This window comes from Bos javanicus, chromosome 21 (genome assembly GCF_032452875.1).
Source record: "Bos javanicus breed banteng chromosome 21, ARS-OSU_banteng_1.0, whole genome shotgun sequence".
NCBI classification, from domain to species: domain Eukaryota; kingdom Metazoa; phylum Chordata; class Mammalia; order Artiodactyla; family Bovidae; genus Bos; species Bos javanicus.
The window spans coordinates 21,994,335-22,009,191 of NC_083888.1; the positions used below are offsets into that span (position 1 = coordinate 21,994,335).

General features: G+C 46.4%; 1 protein-coding gene across 8 annotated transcripts in view; it reads left to right on the plus strand.

Moving 5' to 3' along the window:
• Positions 1-14,857, plus strand: part of ZNF592 (zinc finger protein 592) — a 53,549-nt gene that overhangs the window by 21,771 nt on the left and 16,921 nt on the right. For all 8 annotated transcript variants that reach the window (XM_061394000.1, XM_061393994.1, XM_061393999.1 and 5 more), the window contains one exon: positions 6,499-8,761. In XM_061394000.1, coding sequence (XP_061249984.1) covers positions 6,518-8,761 — 2,244 coding nt within the window. In that variant the 5' untranslated portion in view covers positions 6,499-6,517. The remainder of the gene's footprint in view (positions 1-6,498; positions 8,762-14,857) is intronic.

A 14,857-nucleotide genomic window follows, 5' to 3' on the forward strand; every position in this document is an offset into this window, starting at 1 on the left:
GACATGCAACACAATGTCTTAAGGGAACAGTCTAAGTTGATGCTTCTTTATTGAACAGTTTAGCTCAGAACCCATTATTCTAAAAGTGTAATTGGAATTGCTTTTCCCTAAGTGTTCCTTCACGTTTGCCTTCACTAAGGCTTCTTTGCCATAATTTTGCCTATTCATACAGCCTCCTGAGAACTTGTCTTTTAATTTTGCATTTTGATTTCTGGAACAGCTTTTAGGCCATTTGCAATCTTGAAGGTTGCATTTTATTGTTTCAATAAATATTTATTGAGTGCCTAATGGAAAATGCAGTGGTGAACAAGACAGATAAACCTCTTCCCTTGTGAATCTAACAGCCTAGTGTATTTTCTGCTAGATTATTGGTTCCGAAAGCATTTTAAATATGATACCTCGTTTTCAAGTTAATTTTTTCATGAACTCTTATTCAGTAGTGGGTTTTTTTTTGTGTGTGTGTTTTTTTTTTTTTTCTAGCTAATTTTTGGCTGTGCTGGGTCTTCGTTGCTGTGCAGGTGTTCTCTTGTTGTGGTGAGCAGGGGGTGCTCTCTAGTTGCAGTGGCTCCTCTTGTTCCAGAGCACAGGCTCTGGGTGCATGGCCTTCTGTAGTTGCTGCACGTGGGCTCAGTGGTTGTGGCTCCTGGCCCCTGGAGCTCAGGCTCAGCAGTGGTGGTGTACAGACTCAGTTGCCCTGCACCTTGTGGACTCTTCTGGACCAGGGATCAAGCCTGATTCTTATCTACTGCACCACCAGGGAAGTCCCAGTAGTGGTGTTTCTAATGGCTGGTCACTGGAAGCACGTTTGTGGATATGAAGTTGGGTGCCCTATGGGTTGGAAACTACCATTCTAGGCAGTTTATGAAAGCTTATCAAAGTTTATGAAAGTTTATCAAGTTCCAGTCCAGAACTGGTCAGTAGTTTTAAAAAAAATGCTGTTGTTCATGATTTCCCATAAACAACAATCAGATAAAGACAGACATACACACAGCAATGTGGAATTCAGTTTGTTGGTTTCTCTGGTGGAATTTTGGCATTAGAAATTCTGCCTACTAGTTCTGCCATAATTATATTGCTTTTATCCTTCCAAAGAATTCTACTAGGTTAATCAGGCCTGATGAGGGCCCTTTCAAAATCACGGTGTTCCCTCCCTCTCATCTAGTTGATGTTAACTTAAAAGTTTGGCAGAATGTCCTGGGCAGCAGGTAGACCCTGTAATAAAAGCTGGGACTTTTATATTCACTTTATTAATTTTTTTAGTTTCCAGATCTTCCCTGAATTGAAAGTTATTCTGAGAGGATACAGTGTCAGTCTGCCAGTTCTGAAGTTGTTCTTCACCCTCAAGGGACTTGTATGCATCATAGCACATTTCCACCATCTCATCTCAAAGGGAGATTGGCTCTCAGCCTAGGCCCCGGAGCCCCAGGAACCTGCCTTGCCTGCTGATTGGCCGCTCTAGATCACTGGGTTAGGTCACCACGTCTGGATCTGGCTTGTTCAGATGCTTTAGGGTGAGCTCTACTGAATGCTCTGCAGGGTGGGCCATGGATCCTAGACTGGTATTTGTGGCCCTGGGGCAGGAGCCTTCACCCTGTGTCCTGAGACCTGCCCCCAGGTAAGGCAAGGCAGGCAGGCAGCCTTTTGTGGTCTGCTCTTTCCAACTTTGGCTGCTTGCAACAGTTTGCAGACATTGGTGTGTGCTGAAGCTTATTATTTTGACTACACCTTTAATCTTAATTAAATTAGCGAAAAGCAAAGGAGAAAAGGAAAGATATAAGCATCTGAATGCAGAGTTCCAAAGAATAGCAAGAAGAGATAAGAAAGCCTTCCTCAGGGACCAATGCAAAGAAATAGAGGAAAACAACAGAATGGGAAAGACTAGAGATCTCTTCAAGAAAATTAGAGATACCAAGGGAACATTTCATGCAAAGATGGGCTCAATAAAAGACAGAAATGGTATGGACCTAACAGAAGCAGTAGATATTAAGAAGAGGTGGCAGGAATATACAGAAGAACTGTACAAAAAAGATCTTCACGACCAAGATAATCACGATGGTGTGATCACTGACCTAGAGCCAGACATCCTGGAATGTGAAATCAAGTGGGCCTTAGAAAGCATCACTACGAACAAAGCTAGTGGAGGTGATGGAATTCCAGTGGAGCTTTTTCAAATCCTGAAAGATGATGCTGTGAAAGTGCTACACTCAATATGCCAGCAAATTTGGAAAACTCAGCAGTGGCCACAGGACTGGAAAAGGTCAGTTTTCATTCCAATCCCAAAGAAACGCAATGCCAAAGAATGCTCAAACTACCACACAATTGCCCTCAACTCACACGCTAGTAAAATAATGCTCAAAATTCTCCAAGCCAGGCTTCAGCAATATGTGAACCGTGAACTTCCAGATTTTCAAGCTGGGTTTAGAAAAGGTAGAGGAACCAGAGATCAAATTGCCAACATCCACTGGATCATCGAAAAAGCAAGAGAGTTCCAGAAAAACATCTACTTCTGCTTTATTGACTATGCCAAAGCCTTTGACTGTGTGGATCACAATAAACTGTGGAAAATTCTTCAAGAGATGGGCATACCAGACCACCTGACCTGCCTCTTGAAAAACCTGTATGCAGGTCAGGAAGCAACAGTTAGAACTGGACATGGAACAACAGACTGGTTCCAAATAGGAAAAGGAGTACGTCAAGGCTGTATATTGTCACCCTGCTTACTTAACTTCTATGCAGAGTACATCATGAGAAACGCTGGGCTGGAAGAAGCACAAGCTGGAATCAAGATTGCCGGGAGAAATATCAATAACCTCAGATATGCAGATGACACCACCCTTATGGCAGAAAGTGAAGAGGAACTAAAAAGCCTCTTGATGAAAGTGAAAGTGGAGAGTGAAAAAGTTGGCTTACAGCTCAACATTCAGAAAACTAAGATCATGGTATCTGGTCCCATCACTTCATGGAAAATAGATGGGCAAATAGTGGAAACAGTGTCAGACTTTATTTTTTGGGCTCCAAAATCACTGCAGATGGTGACTGCAGCCATGAAATTAAAAGATGCTTACTCCTTGGAAGGAAAGTCATGACCAACCTAGATAGCATATTCAAAAGCAGAGACATTACTTTGCCAACAAAGGTCTGTCTAGTCAAGGATATGGTTTTTCCAGTGGTCATGTATGGATGTGAGAGTTGGACTGTGAAGAAAGCTGAGCGCCGAAGAATTGATGCTTTTGAACTGTGGTGTTGGAGAAGACTCTTGAGAATCCCTTGGACTGCAAGGAGATCCAACCAGTCCATTCTGAAGGAGATCAACCCTGGGATTTCTTTGGAAGGAATGATGCTAAAGCTGAAACTCCAGTACTTTGGCCACCTCATGCGAAGAGTTGACTCATTGGGAAAGACTCTGATGCTGGGAGGGATTGGGGGCAGGAGGAGAAGGGGACGACAGAGGATGAGATGGCTGGATGGCATCACTGACTCGATGGACGTGAGTCTGAGTGGACTCCGGGAGTTGGTGATGGACAGGCCTGGCGTGCTGCAATTCATGGGGTCACAAAGAGTCAGACATGACTGAGCGACTAAACTGAACTGAAGCTTATTATTTTGACTACACCTTTAATCTTAATTAAGTTACTTCACCAATTTTCTAGCTGGCAGTCCCTTGCTGAGTCATGCTAGATATACTTTAAGAGTTTTATAGTAATGATTTTTGGAGCTCTCTGTAAGAAATTCCTCAAATTTTTTGGCCTGCCTAATTTCTTCTTCTTTTCATAATGTTAAAAATATAATGTAATAAAATTACTTAAGTAATTAAATTTGAAATAAATAGTTTGAGGAAATAATTTTAAAGTGTAGATAAAAAGGAAAGAAAATTTCATCTGTTCAGATATTTTTAACATTTTAGACTATTCCTCTCCCCTTTTTCATAAAAGGTATGTTAAATTTTTGGGGTTTGTTTTAAATAGAGATCCGCCATACCATTTATTAGCTCTGGTTTTGCTAGCAATAGATAGCTTTTGCTTTGACCTCTGACCATTCTCAGCCCATTCCTGAGGTTTCTCTGTGTGGAGAACAGGACTTCACGTAGGATCTCTGTGATTCAGAGGTAAAGGTGGCGGGCTCCTCACTGACCCTTGAAGCACCCCGCCAGCTGCCACCACTCCTCTCCCACATGCTTTTCCCAGCCCCTTAAAAGACCAGTCTATTCAACCCTGCTCCCTCAACCATGTTTTCCTAGACAGAAGAGGAGCCCTGGGGAGTGGAAGGTAAAGCAGATACCACACAGGTATCTCCTTACATTTGGGACTGGCCTGCGTAGTAGCTTACTTGGTACCGGGACCTGGTGCTCCCACCATACCCAGTGTCTTCCCCTCACTTATGGGCTCCAACACTTCTGTCCCACGAGATAATCACTTGTTATCCAGAAACTTTGACATCTCTTCAGTGATTCTGCCAGCTCATATTCTGTTACGATAATTGGGGTTTCACTTTGTTAGTATCTACCATAATTAGACATCTTCCCAATTGGGGAGGAGTCTGTTTCGTGTTCTGTGAGAACTCTTTAAGAAGGCAGGTGTGTTTTGTTGGGGCTTGGTGGGGTGGGACAAGAAATCAAGCCTGCAAGCCTGTTGATCCCATGGGGCGGCAATAGATACACCTATGCTGACTGGTCCCCTGTGATTCTAAGTGTTCCTCTTTTTTTTCCTATGTTTTCCCTTTTTTAAATTATAAAAGGAGTCTACTAGCACACACAAAATAACCCACCAGTAATCCCACAACCCTGCATAAATCACTTTTTTCTTTCAATCTTGTCCCAAATGCATGCAAAGTTTTACATTGTTATAGTTTGACATAGTTTTTGTATTTATCTTTTCTTAAACTTAACACTGTAAGTGATTTTCCATGTTGCTACCTAGGTTTCATAATTGGAGTTTTTAACGATTACATAATAGTCTATTAACCATTCCTTGTCCATGGACATTTAGATTTCTTTGTATGTCTGCATGTGTTTCCTTTTGGTGTTGTTTTAATAATACCATACACTTTTGCATATAACTTGCGGGTGAATTTTTGTTCTTAGAACCAATTTCTGGCATTAGGGTTCCTGGGCCCAGGGATTCACCCCTTATCTGGTTCTGTGTAGCCACTGTTCTGCTTTATGAAAGAGCTGTGTCGGTCAGCATTCACAAAGGCTTTCAGTACCAGCGTGGTGTAAGAGACACTTAAGCATGTCAGGCTCTGGGATGCTACAGCAGATGCAGGATTTATGGGCTGAACCAGGGAGATGGTTGGGTTTCTCTTCCTCTTCTCAGCAGGTTTGAACCAGCCAGCCCCACATCTCAACTAAAAGTGAGTGCGTTAGTAATTTCTTAATGGAAGGCCTCAGGTTTCCTCCTTTGCAATAGTTTTGTAGCTCTGCTTCTCCAAAGCATGAAGAAATCAGGTAGATTTTCTTTTCTTTGTGTATTAAAGTAAACTTGAGGGCTTAACTGTTCCCTGGTCAGCTTGGTGACTGTGTGCTTCTTTGAGAGTCACCCAGTCCCTCAGGTTTAGTGATCCACTCACCAACCAGTAATGAATTTGGGGTGAAAATTAAGGAATCAAGCAGACACTGACTAGAGAAAAAAAAAACTTGGGGATGATATAATAGGCTAGAGTTTATCTATGAGATAGCTTAAATCCTGGCAATAGTAAACCATTTTGAATTTGATTGAATTCATGCAGCAAAAAACCAAGTTATACAAAGTTGATGATCAATTACTAAGAGTAAATTAGCAGAAATTATAGCCAAGTCTGGGCTTCCCTGGTGGCTCAGGTGGTAAAGTGTCTGTCTGCAATGCAGGAGACCTGGGTTCGATCCCTGGGTTGGGAAGATCCCCTGGAGAAGGAAATGGCAGCCCACTCCAGTATTCTTGCCTGGAAAATCCCATGGACGGCGGAGCCTGGTAGGCTGCTATCCATGGGGTCACAAAGAGTCGGACATGACTGAGCCACTTCACTTTCACTTTTCACTTTCATGCATTGGAGAAGGAAATGGCAACCCACTCCAGTGTTCTTGCCTGGAGAATCCCAGGGACGGCGGAGCCTGGTAGGCTGCTGTCTATGGGGTCTCACAGAGTCGGACACGACTGACGTGACTTAGCAGCCTGATTGTGGAGTGATGACATTCCCTGAGAAATTGAGGGAGTATCATGTGACTGTACCCTATTTTCAGTTATGTAGCCAGCCAGGAATTTCCCTGTTTGATACTTAGAGCCCACCAGGCAGGCATGTCACAATGTACTAACTTTTCTCTCCACTCCTCCCTCCAGCATCCCCAGCATTTTGGAAACCTATTGAGGTAGAACTCAGGGGTGTGGCTTCCCACAGAGTGGGGGATTTGTGTGTGGGCGTGCTGGCTGCACGCGTGTTAGTGAGTGGGTTATGCAATGAAGATGATGTTGGATCGAGCCTTGGTGGGATCTGGCCATCACTAATTCTGTTCTGTTTCTGTTCTAGCCCTTGCCTGCATCCAGCCATGGGGGATATGAAGACTCCAGACTTTGACGACCTTCTGGCTGCCTTTGACATCCCAGACCCCACCAGCCTTGATGCCAAGGAGGCCATCCAGACCCCCAGTGAGGAGAATGAAAGCCCCCTCAAACCCCCAGGCTTGTGTGTGGATGAGAACGTGTCCTTGTCTCACTCAGGCTCAGCCTCGGATGTGCCGGCTGTGAGTGTCATCGTCAAGAACACCAGCCGCCAGGAGTCATTTGAGGCGGAGAAAGACCACATCGCCCCCAGCCTCCTGCACAATGGGTTCCGGGGCTCTGACCTGCCTGCAGACCCCCACAGTCTAGGCCACAACTGTGGGAAGTTTGACTCCACGTTCATGAATGGAGACAGTACCAGGGGTTTCCCCGGCAAGCTGGAGGCCTCCAAGTCAGAGCCGTTACCAACTTTTAACCAGTTCAGTCCGATCTCCAGCCCAGAGCCCGAGGACGCCATCAAAGACAATGGGTTTGGGATGAAGCCCAAGCACTCTGACAGTTACTTCCCGCCCCCTCCCGGGTGTGGGTCTGTGGGGGGCCCTGTCCTGGAGGCTCTCACGAAGTTTCCGGTCCCGGAGCTGCATATGTTTGATCACTTTTGTAAGAAAGAACCCAAGCCTGAGCCCCTGCCCCTTGGCAGTCCGCAGGAGCACGAGCGAGGTGGGCAGAAAGCATTGGAGGTGCACAAGGAACTGGATGCCAGTCGATTCTTTGGGGATGCCCTGGACTTCAGTAGCCATCCCGGCAACAGTATTGGAGAGCCCAAGGGGCTGGCCTCAGAGCTCGGCACCGGCTCGGCAGTCCCCCCAAGGCAGCGCCTCAAGCCAGCTCATTCCAAGCTGTCCTCCTGTGTTGCGGCCTTGGTGGCCCTGCAGGCTAAACGAGTGGCCAATGTCGCCAAGGAGGATCAGACCAGCCACACGAAGGATCCCTCAGGGCCTGCGAAGGAGGGCTCCAAAGGCAGCCCCAAGATGCCCAAGTCACCAAAGAGTCCCCGGAGCCCCCTGGAGGCCACCCGAAAGAGCATCAAGCCCTCTGACAGCCCTCGGAGCATCTGCAGTGACAGCAGCAGCAAGGGCTCCCCCTCCGTGGCTGCCAGCTCCCCACCAGCAATCCCCAAAGTCAGGATCAAAACCATCAAGACGTCTTCAGGGGAAATCAAGCGAACTGTCACGAGGATCCTGCCAGACCCCGACGACCCCAGTAAGTCCCCCTCTGGCTCACCGTTAGGAAGCGCCACCGCCGAGGCCCCGAGTGAGGCACCCGAGGACGAGGCCACCACCCTGTCTGGGGTGGAGCACTTTGCTGAGGTGGGGGCACAGCCTGGGAGCCCCCAGAGTGACCGGAAAGGGGAGGAGTGCACAGCGAAAGCCAGTGAGCCTTCGCCTTCCTGCTTCAGCTCCGGGGCCCGGGGCCAAAAGGGGGCCGCCTCGGGCACGCTGGCGGGCAGAAAGCCGCAGCAGAGCCCGGCGCCGCCAGCCTCCGCCCCCGCCCCTGCCAACCTCCTGCCCAAGGCCGTGCACCTGGCCAACCTGAACCTGGTCCCCCACAGCGTGGCCGCATCAGTGACGGCCAAGTCCTCCGTGCAGAGGCGGAATCAGCCTCAGCCCACGCAGATGTCAGTGCCCCTGGTCCACCAGGTGAAGAAGGCTGCCCCGCTGGTCCTGGAGGTCTTCAACAAGGTCCTCCACAGCTCCAACCCCGTGCCCCTCTACGCGCCCAACCTCAGCCCGCCCGCGGACAGCAGGATCCACGTGCCGGCCAGTGGCTACTGCTGCCTGGAGTGCGGGGACGCGTTCGCCTTAGAGAAGAGCCTGAGCCAGCACTACGGCCGGCGGAGCGTCCACATCGAGGTGCTGTGCACGCTGTGCTCCCAGACCTTGCTCTTCTTCAACAAGTGCAGCCTGCTCCGGCACGCCCGCGACCACAAGAGCAAGGGGCTCGTCATGCAATGCTCTCAGCTGCTTGTGAAGCCCATCTCTGCGGACCAGATGTTCGTGTCCACCCCTGCGAACTCCACGGCGCCAGCCGCCGCGGCGCCCCCCTCCCCCTCCCAGCCCGGCCAGGCTTCCAGCAATGCCAGCACCCCACTCCCCGCCTTGCCGCTCTACCCGGACCCCGTGAGGCTCATCCGGCACAGTATCAAGTGCCTGGAGTGTCACAAGCAGATGCGAGACTACATGGCAATGGCCGCACACTTCCAGAGAACGACTGAGGAGACCGAGGGGCTGGTGAGCAGGGCCGCCTCCCATCTCTGGGGCAGTTGTCAGGCCCCGGGTTCACACAGACCCATACCTGGGCTCACTGATCTAGGGCAGTGGGGGCGTTGGAAGAGCCCTGGGAGAGGAACCTGCCTTGCTGGCTAGCCACCCACCTGGATGTGTAGTGCTTGGGATTTCCTGAGAAAGCGTCCTGCCCGCAGCTGAGGGGAGGCCCTGATGGTCTGCGGTGTGTATCTGTGGACACTCCGCTCCCCTCCAGTGGCTGAGGGCCTGTTGCCCGGCCAGGGCTAGGTCTCTGCTGGATGCCCCGGACTCTGGCCGCTGTCAGTGTAGTCCTTGCACGTGCCCGAGAACTCGGGGGCAGGGGTTTGTGTGTCACTGCCCGTGCCTCAGGCTGTATGTCTGAGAACCGTATCTTCACCAGGTTGTTGTCCCCACAGTGGACATGGCTGCTTTCTTTCTGAAGAATCCCTTTGGGGAAGCCGTAGCAGGGCCAGTAGGAGGATGGATGTGGAAGAAAGGAGAGTAGACTATAGAAGGAAGGAGTAGTAGGCCTACTTGAGTAGGCCCCAGGCAAAGGCTTTGGGGCCTCCTCTTGTCTCTGTTCTTATCTCTCGGTCCGATTCCTGGTTATGCTTGATGAGATCATGATGAGTGTGTGTTTATGCTTGATGTGTGTGTGCACGTGATGAGATCCTAATGAGTGAGAGTGTGTGTGTGTCTTAAGGCACTCCATGCTGAAAGCACCCTTTGGCACCCTGTGTGTCAGTGGTGTCCATGTCAGCAAGGTCGTCTGCAGAAGCAGGCCTCCTGACGGCCTCATCTCCCTTCTCCAGGTGGCTCTCTTCGTAGCTTAGCCATGCCCACCCGCTCACCAAGCCTCCTTAAGCCAGGGCCACAGTGGCCCATGCACCTGTTGGTGTCTTGATGAGCTCTGCATTTGTCTTCCGAGTGGCACCTGTGTGCACGGAGGCTCTGTGTTGAGAGCAGGGATGCCAGTGGGAGGAAGACCACAGCTCCTTCAGGAGCTCAGGATGGCTCAGCAAGGGCAGGGCTCCCCACCCAGACTGCTGGAGTGTGGAGCAGGCTAAGACTGGGGCTAAGACACGCTTGTGAACAGTTGTGTAGAGTTCCTTCGAGGGACTGACTCATCGTGGTTCCAGGCGTAGGGAAGGTGCCTGTGCTGTGGACATGACATTTGAGTTGGCTCTGCAAGGGTGAGTTTGGAGGAAGGGGAGAGACAGGTATGGAAAGTGTAGAGTGGCCGGAGGAACAGGGAGTGGTTAGGAATGAGGGGGTCCAGCCTTGGGGGTCCAGGGCTAGAGGCCGGAGGTGGAGTTCAGTGGGCAGCCCCCAGGAGGAGCCCGCATGGTGCACAAGTCTGTTGCCGCTCATCTTCACCTTCTCAGTTTCGGTTTGCATTTCTTCCTGGTGAGTCAGGTGGGGTGTGGGCCCCCCGGTCCATTTCCTCTGGGGCTGCATCAGCATGGTTGCCTTGGACAGGAGTGGGTCTTCTGGGTCCTGTGGTCAGAACCTTTGCCAGTGGAGGTCTGATGCCTGGGCCCATGGTTGCTTTCCCCCCACACTGTTATTCACCTGCCCTTTAAAATCTGAGCCGGCTGACGTCCAGGTAGGATCCCAGGCTGGCACCCTTCTCGTCCTGCATCTTCTCTGTGTCATTCCCTTCCAGTGGGAGCTGCGTAAGAGGGGTCCCCGAGCCCCAGGCTGGGCTCCACTCTAGGGGAGGGACTGCAGGGAAACGTGCTCGGGGCCTTTGACTTCTTCCCCGGAGTCTGAACCCCTCCCTCTTCAGTGGCTGGAGGGGTCCTCCCTTACATTGCAGGCCTCTTTGTTGGGCAGGTGTCATACAGGTTCTTATTTTTAAGCTTTTGTTTAACTATAACGTTATTATAACAGCTAACCAAATTAGTAACAATTCCTTAATATTGTCTTAATACAAGTCTGTATTCAAGTTTTCCCTTTGGGTCAAAATTGTCTTTTTATAGCTGAGCTTATTGTGAATCACGAGCCAAATGTGGACCACGTGTTGTGTTTGTTTGTTCCAGCTTTTAAATATTTCTCAATCTAGAGCAGTACCTCTTCCTGCTCCACCCAAAAATCACCCAGTGATTTTTCACATCATCACTGTAGTGAAGAAACTGGGTCATGTGTCCTAAGAATTTTCCAGGACTGTTCTGGGTTTGACTGATTGCTTCCTGAGGCTTTTTCAGGATAATTTTGAGTTCGGCTGATTGCTTCCCCAGACAATAAAATTTGTTGTTCTGTACCCAATATTTTATCTATAGACTAGACGTTAGCAGTGACGACTTGATTAGATTTAGGTTCAGTGTTGAGGAGTGGGAGTACTGTGTTCTTCATAATTCCTTACTTCAGGGAGGCCCAGAGTTCTTGATTGTCTCAGTTTTAATGATGCTAAACTTCATCATTGAGTTTAGGCTAGTGATGTTCTGATCCTTTTCTTAGAAAATTCCCTGTCTTTTTACCATTAATAATTGCTGCTTGAGTCAGTGATTTTATTAGGAGTTGTGCGAGGGTGTGGTAAATTTTATTATTCTCATTTATCAGCTGGAATTCTGTGTAAAATATCTTCCCCGCTTCCTTTGAGGGCTTTTAGGTTACCCTGAAATGTAGTTTATGTTGAAAAATTGGATAAGTTTGTTTCCCTCAGTTAATAGTTTTCACAGTAGTGAATGGATGCCCCGGCAATCCTAAATGGTGTTTTAAGAGTCCCTCCTCTAATAGTTTTAAAAGTTGTGATAAAATACACATAACATAAAATTTTAAATGTACAGTTTAGTGGAGTTAAGAAGGTTCACATTGTTGTGCCATCAATTTCCAAAACTCTTCATCTTGCAAAACTGAAACTCTAAACCCATTAAATACAAGTCCCTATTCTCCCCACTCCTTCCCCGTGGTAACCACATGCTACCTTCTGTTTCTATGAATTTGACTAGAATAATCAAATTTCTAGAAAATGGAATCATACAGTGTTTGTCTTTTTCTGAAGGACTCATTTCATTTAGTATATCTTTAAGATTCATCCATGTTCCAGGGTTTGACAAATTTCCTTTATTTTTTGAGACTGAATAATATCCTGTTGTTGTATGCCCCACCTTTTGTTTATCCACTCACTCATTGGTGGACACTGTGTTGCTTCTAGTTGTATTATGAATAATGCTGCTGTGAACACGCTATGTGCATGTGTGCTAAGTGGATTCAGTCGTGTCCGACTCTACGACGCTAGGGACTGTAGCCGGCCAGGCTCCTCTGCCCATGGGATTCTGCAGGCAAGAATACTGGAGTGGGCTGCCATGCCCTCCTCCAGGGGAGCTTCCCGACCCAGGGAATGAACCTGCATCTTTCACGTCTCCTGCATTGGCAGGCGGGTTCTTCACCGCTAGTGCACCTGGGAAGACCAAGCATGGTATCCAAATAGCTTTTCAGTTCTTTGTGTGTGATCAAGTATTTCATTTTATGGAATTATAGTTGCTGTACAAAAAAGTTAGAGTCCATTTATAGTTACTGTAAAATATCATCTATATTCCCTGTTCTGTACCATATCAATTCCTTTGGGTATATATCCAGAAGTAGAATTGCTGGATCATATGGTAATTCTATTTAAAATTTTTCAGGGAACCCCCATACTGTTTTTTCCTACAGGGACTGTACTATTTTACATTCCCACCAATAGTGCATCTTTTTTTTTTTTTTTTTTTTATCATAGCCACCCTAATCGGTATGAGGTGACCTCCTCTATTATTTAGTGTTAGTGTTATAATAAGCTCATTGGTTTCTATATATTTATTTTTATATTTATTTATATATTTATATGTTCAATCATTCTTGTTTTTTCTTTTCCATTATGGTTTATTACAGGACATTGAATATAACTCCCTGTGGTATACAGTAGGACCTTGCTGTTTATCCTTTCTCTGTATATAATAGTTTGTATCTGCTAATCTCAAGCTCCCAATACATCCCTCCCTCACCCCTTCTCCCCTTTGGCAACCACAAACCTATTCTCTGTGTCTGTGAGTCTGTTTCGTAAATAAAGTTCAGTTGTATCATATTTTAGATTCCACATATAAGTGATACCATACGGTGTTTGTCTCTTTCTGACTTGCTTCATTTAGTATGATAATCTCTAGGCCCATCCATATTGCTGCAAATGGCATTGTTTCATTTTCTATGGCTAAGTAGTATTTCTGTGTGTGTGTGTGTGTGTGTGTGTGTACACACATACATACCACATCTTCTTTACCCTATTCATCTGTCTGGGGACACTTAGGTTGCTTCCATGTCTTTGCTATTGTAAATAGTGCTGCTATGAACATTGGGGTGCATGTATCTTTTTTTTTTTTTCATGTATCTTTTTTAATTATAAGTTTTTTGCTGATAGATGCCCAGGAGTGGTAATTGCTGGATCAAATGGTTACTGTATTTTTAACATTTTGAGGAAGCTCCATACTGTTTTTCATAGTGGCTGTACCAGTTTACATTCCCACCAACAGTATAGGAGAGTGCCTTTTTTCCCACATCCTCTCCAACATTTGTTATTTGTAGACTTTTTAATGATGGCCATTCTGGCTGGTGTGTGATGGTACCTTGTAGTTACGATTTGCATTTTTCTAATTATTAGTGTTAGTTGAGCATCTTGTGCTTGTTGGCCACCTGTATGTCTTCTTTGGAGAAATGTCTATTTAGATCTTCTGCCTGTTTTTTGATTGGGTCTTTTGTTGTTGTTGTTGTTATTGAGTTGTATGAGCTGTTTATATATCTTAAAAATTAAGCCCTTGTTAGTTGCACTGTTTGTTTGCAAATATTTTCTCCAAGTCCATAAGTTGTCTTTGTTTTGTTTATGGTTTCTATTGCTGTGCAAAAGCTTGTGAGTTTGATTAGGTCCCATTTGTTTAGTTTTGCTTTATTTCTGTTGCCATAGGAGACTGACTTAAAACATCGCTGTACTTTATATCAGAGAATGTTTTGCCTGTGTTCTCTTCTAGGAGTTATTGTCTCATATTTAAGACCTTAAGCCCTTTTGAGTTCATTTTTGTGTGTAGTGTGAGGATGTGTCCTAACTTCATTGATTTACACGCACCTGGCCGACTTGCTGAAGAGACTGGCTTTTCCCCATTGTATGGTCTTGCCTCATTTGTCAAAGATTAATTGACTGTCGATGTGTGGATTTATTTCCAGGCTCTCTGTTCTGTTTCCTTGATCCATGTGTCTGTTTCTCCACTGTTCTGATTGCTCTAGCTTAGAAGTATTGTCTAAAGTCTGGAGGGTTAAACCGCCTGCTTTGTTCCTATTCCTCAGGGTTGCTTTGGCAATTCTCTTATGGTGCCATATAAATTTTAGGATTATTTACTTCAGTTGTATGAAAAATGTCCTGATAAGGATTGCATCAAATCTGTAGATTGCTTTGGGTAGTATGACCATTTTAACAATATTAATTCTTCCAATCCAAGAGCATGGCATGTCTTTCTGTTTCTTTTTATCTTCACTTTTCTTTATCAATATTTATAGTTCTGAGCATGTAAGTCTCCTTCATCATCTTGGTCAGGCTTACTCCTAAGTTTTGTTTTGTTTTTGATGTGATTTTGGAAGGGATTTTTGTCTGAGTATTGCTTCCTCCACTTTCATGTCATTTCTGTCTGCATGAAACGCCTTTTTTTCCATTCCCCTACTTTCAATCTTGGTGTGCCCTTCACTCTGAAGTGGGTCTCTTGTAGACAGCATGTTGTAGGCTCTTGTTTTGTTTTTAATCCACTCTCACATATTTTGATTGGAGCATTTAGTCCATTGACATTTAAGGCAATTATTGATTGACATGTATTACCACTGTACACCATAAAGTGTGTGTATTACCACTTTAAACCTTTGTTTTCCAGTTGATTTTGTTTCTTGTTTGTTCCTTTCTTTCGTTTTCCTTTTGTGGTTTGATGGTTTTCGTCCGTATTGTGCGTGTGTGTCCTTTTGTTTTTTGTCAGTCTGTTGTATGGCTTTGATTTGTGACTCACTGTTCTCAATGCTCAATTACCCCATTTTGGTCAGTGGGGGTCCCGGCAGGCTGGCTCCTGTGTT